The 12,500-nt window shown below is 41.3% G+C and overlaps 1 protein-coding gene across 1 annotated transcript in view; it reads right to left on the bottom strand.

Moving 5' to 3' along the window:
• Window positions 1–2,889: 2,889 nt before the first annotated feature.
• The window catches only part of LOC113825147 (uncharacterized), a 10,507-nt gene continuing 896 nt past the window's right edge, over window positions 2,890–12,500 (bottom strand). Inside the window, exons 2-9 of the mRNA XM_070114076.1 lie at window positions 12,243–12,358; window positions 11,412–11,551; window positions 10,397–10,530; window positions 7,979–8,094; window positions 6,834–6,976; window positions 6,231–6,364; window positions 5,722–5,846; window positions 2,890–5,031 (exon numbers count right to left, since the gene is read on the bottom strand). Of these exons, the coding sequence (XP_069970177.1) occupies window positions 4,906–5,031; window positions 5,722–5,846; window positions 6,231–6,364; window positions 6,834–6,976; window positions 7,979–8,094; window positions 10,397–10,530; window positions 11,412–11,551; window positions 12,243–12,358 (1,034 nt within the window). The 3' untranslated portion in view covers window positions 2,890–4,905. The remainder of the gene's footprint in view (window positions 5,032–5,721; window positions 5,847–6,230; window positions 6,365–6,833; window positions 6,977–7,978; window positions 8,095–10,396; window positions 10,531–11,411; window positions 11,552–12,242; window positions 12,359–12,500) is intronic.

Raw genomic sequence — 12,500 nt, forward strand, 5'->3', positions numbered from 1 at the left:
GGGGCCCTCACATAACGGTATCTACCCTATGGTGTTATGAATGTCGTAAGACAATTACTTTCTTCATCCAACTTTACCTTATGACATCCCCAGCACACGTTTGCAACTCCCTTGAATCTGTGCCTCGGGACCTCAGTTACCATATCAAACGGTGTCCTGGTGTAATGTTTTTCTTTTGCTCCACTTGTTCAATTCTTGATCATCCATTCCTCCAAGTCTGCCCATTCTGCTTGCTCACCAATACCATACAAACGCACCATTCCACTGGTTCATCTGTTGGCACTGGAATGATTGTTCCCCTTTTTGTGTCCTCATCCAACTGCCGCTTCACCTTAGCTTCCCAATGCCTCACAACTGTATGGCTGGATATGTGACAGTAGAGAGGGAACTTCTCGCCGCGCTGACCTCAAGGCGTACACTTTTGCACTTATCCCAAATGCCCCTTTCTTCAAGGTGCATTTGCCGAGACACTTAACGTGGGAATTGTCCACTGATTTCACCTCGGTGCATGAAGCTAAAAAACTATCATCAGATTTTAGCACAAGATAAAGGACATTCTGAATAACCGAAACGAATTAAACATACTGTTTTATAACTCGTCACTAAGCAGTGACTTCGTATTTCCGTGGACACACACACACACACACAATGATGAAGCATCTATGCATTCTGTAAAGAAGAATCTAATGTAGCATGATTTCTGTTTATTCAAAATAAGTGTTTGGTTCTGGCAAAGAGGAAAAACGAATATCATTTTACTAGATCGATTATGGTTCAGCTACGAGAAGTATTTACACTACGAGAAGTATTTACAAAGATCTTTTGCACATTTTTGTTTGAGTTTGCTGTTATACAGAGATATTTAAAGCATGAAGCTCAATAATTACTTCACAGGCATCTTCAGCCCTCTGAGAAGTACCAGGTCTGCTACCGACACTAGAGCTCCTGTCTGCCACTGCCATCAATTCCATGTATTCTGTGTCATCCATCTTCCGCACACGAACCTTTATCGCTGGTGAGGGGTCACAACTGACACAGCCAGTACCGCTCCATAGGCTAGGGATGGTGCTGCTTCCATTTTCTTCTTGTACAACCTGGCAAAGTGTCCACATCTCCCACACTTCCTGTATGTCTGGTCTGCCACCGGACACCCTGCATCCTTTCCATGCCACCTGCCAATCCAAAGATGAGATGCCCGTGTCCTCTCACTGACACTTGGACGTCCAGCTGGACACACGTCTAATGTGGCACATTCTGCCTCCACCTCTTCCTCAACCACTGCAGCCCGCCACACCTATGCCTCTCTCTCAACGCTGTCGTGTCACTCACATATATCTCACAATTTGTTCATGACTACATATTTCTTGTAATTCATATACACTTCCCTTTTCAACAGACACTCATCAATGCCTGACAACACTTATCTCACTAACATCAATGCATTTAAATCACATGAGCAACCAAGGCACTCAAAATCACACTTCTATGGATTTCAGAGCGCCGTTAATTCCATAATGCGTGCTTTTCGACTGCTTTCAAAGTTTCCTGAATGCTGAATGACGACCACTCCGAAACACTGTATTTACAGTCTAAAAGCTGCTGAGGCTCACTCATGCACAGTAGCCTAATCCGCTGCACCGGGTTCTTCACATTGCCACTTGCAAGGTATTCTTCCACCAAGCGTCGCGTCGCCGTGTTGATAGGCCTGCCTGATAAGCGACACCAACATTGCACTTTTCTAGCACCACACACGGTCGTCTTGATCTCGTGTTTGTACTAGTGCACTCGCGATAGAAAATAACATGTTCGTCTGCCTGCCCATAGCCATACCTTGGTTCTGTGGATCCAGGCTTTGTCTGGTGCAAGTCGCCGTTCATTGTTGTGCTCCAATCGGTGACTCTGGCCGGCTCGCCCAAGGCATTTCCCAGCTCTGTAATCGATATTTGTTCTGTACAGCTTCCTAGTTCTCGTCCCGTCATAGTTCCGAATCACTGCGTCTTGTGAGATGGCTAAATGAGAGACGGCATGCTAGGTTTAGGGGGTTTATTCAGGAACACATCTGCACGTACTTTCTGTCAGTGCGGTCGCTTCTCTTCTCCAGAATGTACTCTCGCGTCCCGCACATCTCTCTTCGCTATCGTACCATTAGTAATTATTCTTGTGCATGGTAGGCTACACATTCCACATATGTATACATACATAAAACATATATATATGTATGTATATACATATATATATGCACACAATACAAATGTGTGTTGTGTGTGTATGTGTGTATACATGAGTATATATGTACACATATGTGTGCATGTGTGTGTGATATGAATGAACCAAAGAAAAAATGAAAAAAAAAAACTGATTAGCAGGTAGGTTGACGAATATACGTAAAGCGGAAGAGTTTTTAACAGCAACTATCAACGTGTCGAGATCTGTTTCTATTACATTATTCATCCTGTTCTCTTTCTTCATTATTTTTTTCTTCTTTGCGTGGGCGACAATAATCTAACCTGTTGAACATTCTTAAACCGTTTTGATCAGAATTAATTCGTATTCTTCCGGCTGTTTAATTAATCCTCGCAATGTGTGAAATCGTTCGTGTAAATACAGACTAAAGCTGGTATTCTTGGTGACTGATTGCTGTATAATCTCGCACCAGGATTCGCATAGCAACGTTTTGTTGTTGTTGTTGTTTTTAGCAAATTTCGGGTTTGGTTATGCAGTATTATTGATATTATTAAGTTAATTATAATGATGATAACGACAACGGCGACGACGATGATGATTATATTCATAATCAACAAATCTCAAACACACAGAGGACGATAAAAAAGATAATGGATTAATGGAAATTATATTGACGTAGGTACAGAATACATAAACTTATCAGGGTAGATATTTAAGAGGTTTATTTGAAAGCATTATATTGACAAAGTATCATAGCGATAAAGTGTCGATTACATGCGCTTTGATATAAAATGAAGAGAAAACAGTGATAAGCGTTTCATTATGCCTGCTAGACAGATGTTTCAAAATGTATGAATGAGACCAAACTACTTCACAGTGCAAGCTACATATCTGATGAGTTTCATTAAATATTCATCACAAGATTTAAATTATTCGCTCTCATTCATTTTATTTTCAACTATTATCACAATGAACTCTGCTCACTTCTAGACAAAATCATCATGTAAATGCATTATTTTGATAATCAGATTCCAATTGTATTCCTCCATGAACAGAAAAAAACTAGGACCTCAAATATATTCTTTCAATTAAGAATAAAACAAGAATTTTGGCGGAATTCGTAATTAAGGTTAGAATTACATTAAAGAGAAGCAAAATAGACGTGCACATTTTAGGTTAGCAGACTGACACACGATCGATCATCAGAAGCAAGCTGAACGGTCTCAGAAAAGACATTCTCTTATGTACGGTATTGCAGATGTATCTAAACTAGAGTGAAACAAGGTCAGGAAAAGATGCATTCAAAATTTGAAGTTAGTCAGTTTTGTGAATTGTTTTGAGAGGCAAATGGTTACATGAAGGCCTTAACTTACAAACATCCATTTTATTTTTAGTTAAAAACACTAGCCTGTTTTTTTTAAGGTGGGCAACACATCTTTTGAATCCACTTGAAAAGGATTCGTGAATCCTTACTCCAAATTCCGACATTTTTTTTATTTATGACATTACCATATATATACTCATAAACTTGTAAACAGAAGCAAGCCAATCTAACAAGTGGATTACATTTCTATGAACCAGCTTAAGCTTTCACCCAAAATCAACTGGTTTTCGTGCATTGGAATACTTAATCGTCGGTATACTCATTAGCAATAAATTATAATTACCTGTAAATCTATGGTAAGTCATTCTATCTTATGTGTTGAGACTTGATATATTTAAATGGTGAGATGTAAAATATACTTATTAATAATTATCATAATTATGCTTATATATATAGACTTCTTACTTATTATACTATATACTTATTAGCAATCATTACTTATAATTATTAGTAATTATTATCATTAACTATATACTTATTAGTAATTATGAAACTTGATACATGCAAGAAAGGATGAGAAAGTGAGACGCAAAAGGTGACAAGGTGAAACTTCTAAAATACAGATGCATTGCCAGTCTTAATACATTTTCATGTCCTCTTCATTTGCCATAATAATTTGAGTTTTCCACCATGAAGTTCATACCATTATGTAGGTCACCATTATCATATGCAGCATAACCATTGCATACCCTGTGAAGCATAACGTCATCATAGTCACTACATGTCACCACTATCACATACCACCGTAGCCACCACTGATCATAATAATTATCATGTGCTATTATGCTCATCCTATCCCCTCATAACCACCATAATCCAACCAAAATTCCACTTCACCATCACAACACACTATAATAAACACCACATACCAACATCAAGTTCATATCATCATAGCCACCACATACCATAATCACCACCATAAACCAACATGAATTCCACATTACCATAGACAACATGAATTTCACATCACCATAACCACCTTAAGAATCACCATAAACCAACATGAATTCCACATCACCATTAACCAACATGAATTCCACATCATCATAAACCAACATGAATTTCACATCACCATAACCACCACCCGGCACCATACGCCCACTACCACCATAAACCAACATGAATTCCACATCACCAGAACCCACCATAAGAATCACCATACACCGTAAGATTCACATCACCATAACCACCACCCGCCACCATACGCCCCCCCACCACCATATACCAACATGAATTCCGCATCACCATAAGAATCACCATACACCATGAAATTCCCAACACCATAAACACCACCCTTCGCCACCCCCATAAGCCTCGCCCGTGGGGTAAGAAAACCCTCAGACGAACACGCAGAGGGCGCTCATGAGGGTCCTGTTGTCGAAGCACTCTTGGGTGACGAGCATCGACGTGTTCCTGAAGACGAAGCAGAAGGTCTTCTCGACTTCATACTTTTCACTTGGATTCTGCAAAGTGGGAAGAGAAAGGAGATCGGTTGTTGTGGGTATATAGGTTTGTTTGTTTTATTTTTATTGTTACTTTGTATTATTTTCTGTGGCTGATTCGGTATCTTTTCTCACCTTTGCTGTGTCATTTTTCAGTTCTCTCTCTCTCTCTTTCTATCTCTTTCCTCTCTCCTCTCTCTCCCTCCCTCCCTCCATACCTGTCAGTCTTTCTCCTTCCCCATCCTTCTCCCTCCCTTCCTGCCTGTCCCTCTCGATCTCTCCTTCTCTCTCCCTCCCTCCCTCCATACCAGTCAATCTTTCTCCTTCCTCATCCCTCTCCCTCCGTTCCTGCCCGTCCCTCTCTCTACCTCCCTCCATACCTGTCAATCTTTCTCCTTCCCCATCCCTCTCCCTCCCTTCCTGCCCGTCCCTCTCGATCTCTCCCTCTCTCTCCCTCCTTCCATACCTGTCAATCTTTCTCCTTCCCCATCCCTCTCCCTTACTTCCTGCCTGTCCCTCTCGATCTCTCCTTCTCTCTCTCTCTCTCTCCCTCTCTCCCTCCATACCTGTCAATTTTTCTCCTTCCCCTTCCCTCTCCCTCCCTTCCTGCCTGTCCCTATCAATCTCTCCTTCTCTCTCCCTCTCCCTCCCTTCCTGCCTGTCCCTCTCTATCTCCTCTCTCTCCCTCTCTGACCCATACACTCGACTCACCACAGGAATATCAATTTTTGAAACAGAAACGCTCTCGCCATCGTGCCAAACCTCCTTGCGACTCCAACCGATTAATTTGGGAGCCACTTCATACAGCATCGTCGTCCAGGCTCTCACTGAACCGTCTGCCGAAGTAAAAGGCCTTTTTGTGTTTATTTACACCGTGGAGCGTGTCTTCTTGGCGACACGTTTACTTAATTTAGTTTTTTGTTTATTTTATTTAGTTTTTTTATTGGTATATTCAGTGTATCGAGGATAGACGTTTGGTTTAGTGAAGTTTGTGCTATCATATGTTCATCACGGCGTTTGTGTTTGACTTTCTTCTCTCTGCGATGCATTTTCTATTTTTTGTGTTTTTTTAAGTAGAATTAGATAATTATTTTGTTATTGGTGACATAGATGAGTGCCTTTTAACATATCCATGCATTTCCTAAATTTATTTGCTACCAGCACTCCATTCCTACCAGTCGAAAGACATTCTGCAACAACAACGTCAAAACATGACTTACAATAATACTCCAGCTCTTGGAGGTTAACGATGTCAAACCTGGTCGCGGCTTGACCTCCCTCAGCCGCACACAAGGCGTCCTGGCTGCCAAAGCTTCCGTTGGTGGTCCTCTCCATTGACAGGTACGTTGTAAGGCTAAGTTAGGGAAGTCAAGTCAAGTTTATTTGGTTTATGGACGGGATGATTTGTTTTGACATATCGTGGAAGATTTATTTCGATATAGGTTTAAGGTGGGTCATTTAGGTAATGGTTACCAAGTTCTGTAACGCTCTCTTGTGTGAAAATTATTTCTATAATTTGTTTAGAATATATAATGTAAAGTTTATCTCCCAAAACAAAACGAAATACAGAGGAATAAAGACCAATTAATTAGGCAATTTGTTTTTGCTCGTTTGTTTCTGTTTGTTAGTGCATGTGTGCTTTTTTTTGTATGTGTGGGTGCGTGTGCGCGTGTGTCTACAAATGCGTTTGTATACGTGCATATGTATGTGTGAACACGCGCGCCTGTGCATATATACACATACACGGGAGCTTATACATATACCCCCACAAGCATGCATCTACACATACGTGAAAATACACGCTAATCGAACACAAAACTCACGCGCGAGTACACAGAACACTCTTGCTGCCAGAACCCGCACACGGTTGAGCAACAAGGGACTGCGAATCCTCAATGATGAAGCACACCCTCAGTTCCTCGCTCACGTTTCCCGACGCGTTGGCGAAAGACGTGAGGCCTGGGGACTGTGGAAGCCATTGGTAGGTGGGTGAGGAGTAGGTTTATTGGGTAGATGGCGAGCGGGAGAGAATTTGAGAGAGGGAAGGAGGGAGGGAGGGAGCAAGAAAGAGGGAGGGAGCAAGAAGGGAGGGAGCAAGAAGGAAGGAGGGAGCAAGAAGGAAGGAGGGAGCAAGAAGGAGGGAAGGAGCAAGAAGGAGGGAGGGAGCAAGAAGGAGGGAAGGAGCAAGAGGGAGGGAGGGAGCAAGAAGGAGGGAGGGAGCAAGAGGGAGGGAGGGAGCAAGAGGGAGGGAGGGAGCAAGAGGGAGGGAGGGAGCAAGAGAGAGAGAGAGGGAGAGAGAGAGAGAGAGAGAGAGAGAGAGAGAGAGAGAGAGAGAGAGAGAGAGAGAGAGAGAGAGAGAGAGAGAGAGAGAGAGAGAGGGAAAGAGAGAGAGAGAGAGGGAAAGAGAGAGAGAGAGAGAGGGAGAGAGAGAGGGAAAGAGAGAAAGCGAGAGAAAGAGAGAGAGAGGGAGAGAGAGAGAGGGAGAGAGAGAGAGGGAGAGAGAGAGAGAGAGAGAGACAAAGAGAGAGAGAGAGAGAGAGAGAGAGAGAGAGAGAGAGAGAGAGAGAGAGAGAGAGAGACAGACAGACAGACAGACAGAGAAAGGGAAGCGAGGAAGTGAATGAGACAGAAAGAAAATAAATAAAATAGAGAAAAAACATGAAAGATAATAATAAAATAAGGAAACAGGAAAAGAGAAAGACCACTAGACCAAAATGGAAGTCGGGATTTGCAATAAATCTTGAGGATTTCGTTGGTTCATTTCCAAAGAATTCAATATCGAAAAAATAATCATAAAAGAACCTTTCTCGAGACCACTGATCCCTCCAAGCCGGTACTCTGGTTTAAGAGTGCGAGCCACCTCGATCCGTTCCGAAAACTATCGCCACGGACAAGTTCAGAACAAGGGAAACTCCGGCTTACCACCCTAAAGCCGGAGGAGACGCCATCGTAAACAGCTTTTACTCACCCATGGCAGATTCAGCGTCTCATTATCGGCCCTCGTTTCGTCCGGCCACACCAGAGACCAGTCTGTTCCCTGGCACACTTCCCCCACCATTGTTGTCCAAGCTGTCAGTTTGCCGTCTGTATTATGAAGATTATTAGGATTGTTTCTTGTATTAGTATCATTGTTATTATATGCATAATTATTTATAAATATATTGGCGAGTATATTTCGTAAATATGTTATGAGACATGACATGAGTGTAAATTAAGAAAACTGAAAAGAATATTACTAAGTTAACCAGCAAAACTAAAGAGAAAAGACTGAGAAGAAAAAAATCCAAAACAATTCTCAAAACAGGAAAGAAAATTAAACAACTGACAGATAAAACTACTAAAAAAAGAAATGAGAGAAACAAACCTAAAACAAAACTCACAAAAAAATTATAGCCGTCTCTAGTTGGCTCAAAAGTCCAACATGTCTGGAGTTTAGCAAACGACGTCAATGCTCGCCCTAACTGCTGATTGGCTGCTGAATGCATTGCCAGGCATAAGGTAAGCTAGGGAAAAATCTTTTACACATTCCATACAGTACGCCCAAGTATCAGGAATACCATAATAGCACGGATGACCGCTCGACTTGTCCAAAATCTCTCTCTATTTCTTTTCTCATTCTCTTACTTTCTCTCCCTCTCTCTCTTACCCTCTCTTGTCTTCTCACTCTCTCTCTCTCCTGCCTCTCTTTCTCGCCCCCTTCCCCTCTCTCTTTCTTTCTTTATTTTGCTTTCTCTCTCTCTTTCTCTTTAACACATCCACCACTCCTCTCTGCCTGTCTCTCATTTGCTTTCCAAGAGCGGTAATGCCACATTAAACATGATCCTCCACAAGGAAATGAAGACAGGACATTAACCATATAGAGATGAGCACAAGGAGCATTAAGTGCATGAATCGGTCAGCACTTATTTTGAACGCCGTGGATATTGTTCCGGCACCGGATTTTATAACAGTTTGGCTATTCGTCCGGCATACATGCGCACTAACTATTTGAGCGCAAATACACACTCGCGCTTGCGCATTAGCCTTGCATACAAACTTTGGCGCTATATGTATGTTGTCCATTGTTCATGGCTAAGAGTCGATCATCGATTATGGATTCCTTCAAAGTTGGAACTGAATTTTGAACAGTTTTATGTCAAAGATTCAAGGACTGTCGCTGCAGCTTTGACGTGTACACCGGATAAGAAAGTAAAGCCAGAGTTGAAGTACTACTTAGTGTTTTCTTGCATCGGGATATATGGCAATCGGAAGGGGGTCCGGGGTCGAAGCCCCCGATAGGGAAATACGGCAATCGGGAGGGGGTTCGGGGGCATAGCCACAGGGTTAGGAGGGATTATTGGTTCATACGGCGATCCTGCTGGTAGTTCGTGCATTGAAGATGCGGTTCACTCGACCGTTCGTTCGCGCAACACCGTGTCGAATCATTCGAGGCCGAATCTTCTTTCGGGTTCCTACATTTTTCACTTTCTTTATCTGAAATGCTATCCTTGGCTCGGATTTTCAATTTCCTTTTTTTTTTTTTATGCATGGTATGAACGAAATCACCCCACCCCCCCAACACCCGAATCCCCACGGGATCCCCCAATATTGTTGACGGGTGCGGTCCTATCGTTTGTATGCACGATAAAATCACAGAATAGGATTGAAAATCACATAAATACCAAACTGTAGCAAACTTAGCATGTATGTCTACTCGGTCCTAAGAATAATTTAAAATATTGATGACGTGCGCCCCAGCCGGAAAAATAGCTCTTCAGTGCAGGCTTCCGACAAAAAAACGCCGGAAAAATATCCCAGCAGAGTCTCGATCCGACTATGAATATTGCGTGAAATGACAAAGACAGAATTATGGACAGTGCGCAAGCGCGAGTGTATGCCGGACGAATAGCCAAACTGTTATAAAATCCGGTGCCGGAACAATATCCGCGGCGTATTTTGAAACTCATTGAAAGAAAGTTTCCAAATACTTCCAATGGCAAATGAAAAAAAAAATCAGTGCTTATGGTATCTTTCTTTGATCTCTGGATACAGAATGATACAGAAATATATTTAACGAATTTCTTTTGTAATATGTAAGCACAACTAGGCTTATCTGGTAATAAAATGAGCACAAAAACCATAATGTAGGCCTCTGGTAACGAATTTCAGGCTGATTTCCAGGGTTACATGGGTCATTAAAGGGATGACGTAGAATAGCACAACGTGATGCCGAAACCCTGAACGCCTCCTTAGCAATGGAAAAAAATCTAACGCTTTAGCACTTTCCTTGATCTAGCAAAGACGGCATAAGACTAATGCGTTGGCACTTTCCATAATCTAGCAAAGACGGCTTAAGACTAAATACAACAATTTGAAAGAAAAGAAAACAAATAAATACTCAACCCACAGTAATAAACAAGGTCTTTCAAGTTGGCCTGGGTGAGACGAGGAAGCAGTTTCCCGCCTTCGCTCCTGCACACGGAGTCCTGGCTGTCATAGGTGGCGTCGTCCGTTTGGTTCACCGACTTGAAAACGATGGGACTGTTCGGATAGATAAGTTTGGCTTCAGTTACGGTCATTTTGATAATTTGAATTATATTTCAAGTAAAGGGACTGCAATGAAAAGCTTATTTTAATGGTAGCAAGGGTTCAAATGGAGATGATTAATTTTAGCTTTAATTTTAGTAGAAGGTAAAACTGGAAGGTTAGACAAAAAAGCAAAAATTGCTGGACATAATCGAAGAACCCAAAGTTGTTATTTTTTCTATGTGAGTGTTCTGACAAAAGATAACTTTTGGTTCCGTGAATTATTTTTTTCGGTCTGGGTTCTAATCGGTTTTAGTTGAATCAAGTTCATTTTGGGTTGAAAGGAATTTTGCTTTGTTTTAATTATCTTTAATGTAAAAAAAATAAATAAAAATAAATTGATGACTGGTTTTGATTATCTGCTGTACAAAAGCGTTTGTTAATAATGATATTAAGATGGCAATATGTATATGCTTGTGGGAAGTGATAAGAGCATTTGAAAGTTAAATACCAAACTGTATTGTAGGCCTACTCCATTTTATTCCAATACAGGCAGTATTAAGAAAATTATAATTCTACTCTAAAGAGGGTTAGGGAAATTACAAATTTCTAATATGGAAGAAAGATCATAAACATGATTTTTTTTATCATATAAGGAGGACAAGTTAAAAACAGATTTGATTTTAGATATGAAAGATGACTTTTATCTACTAAGAAGGACCAGAGGTAAACAAAATTACATTCTAAAAAAACAGAAAAAGCATAACTATCACATAAAAAAATCATATCATGTATCTTTCAACAAACAAAAATAATAAACAGATACGCCAATCAAAGCAAATAAATCAGATCCGAAACATAATCGCCATTCAAACCTAAACAAAGCCATAACTTACGGCGTGAGACACACGACGTTCATCGAAGTCGTAGCCGTCGACCCGTTGCAAGCATGAGCCACGAATTCGGACCCTTCGAGCGCGAAACAGACCCGCTGCTGGTCATTGCTGTCTGTTCCGAAAGCCGTCAAGCCTGCGGACTATACGTTGAGAAGAAAGGAGATGGAAGAAGAGGAAAAGGGAATGGAAAGGAGGGGATTTCGAAAAGAGAGGGGATGGGAGGGGGAGGAAGGGGAAAAGAGGCGATATCGAAAGGAAGGGAAGGGAGGAGGAGGAAGGGGAAAATAGGGGAGGGAGGGGACGGGAAAGGAGAGTAGGGGAGAAAAGGGAAAGGAAGGTACGGGAAAGGGAAGAGATATTAAGGAAGAGGGGAGGGAGGGGGAAGGAAAAGGCATGTGAGAATGTTTCTTGAAGAGAAAAAATATTAATGAGACAAGATTATAACATATAAGCTTGGTAACTTACCACACACATACAAACACAAACACACACACACGCACGCACGCACACTCACGCACACACACACACTCACGCACACACACACACTCACGCACATACACACACACACACACTCACGCAAACACACACACACACACACACACACACACACACACACACACACACACACACACACACACACACATATATATATATATATATATATATATATATACATATATACATATACATATATACATATACATATACATACATACATACATATATATATATATATATATTTATTTATTTATTTATATACAGACAGAAAGTGACAGCCATACAGAAAGGGGGGAGTAAAAAAGAGAAAAAACAGAGCGAACGCCCACTCACCACGCCATATCCAGTCACCTTCTCGCTGAATCTGGATCCATCCGCCCAAACCAAAATCCAGTCGCCGCCGAAGCATCTTTCTCCCACCAGAGTTGTCCAAGCCGCCACGGACTCCTCTGCCGGTGAAGATAATCAAAGGTTAAGAATAAATAAATAAATAATAAATAATAAAAAATATAATGAAAGATGATAAGATATTGAGAATGAATGGGCTCGGGTCTTGCTCAATGGATGGAAAATATTTATCAGATAAATTAT

The sequence above is a fragment of the Penaeus vannamei genome, chromosome 35 (assembly GCF_042767895.1).
Source record: "Penaeus vannamei isolate JL-2024 chromosome 35, ASM4276789v1, whole genome shotgun sequence".
In the NCBI taxonomy this organism is placed as follows: Eukaryota; Metazoa; Arthropoda; class Malacostraca; order Decapoda; family Penaeidae; genus Penaeus; species Penaeus vannamei.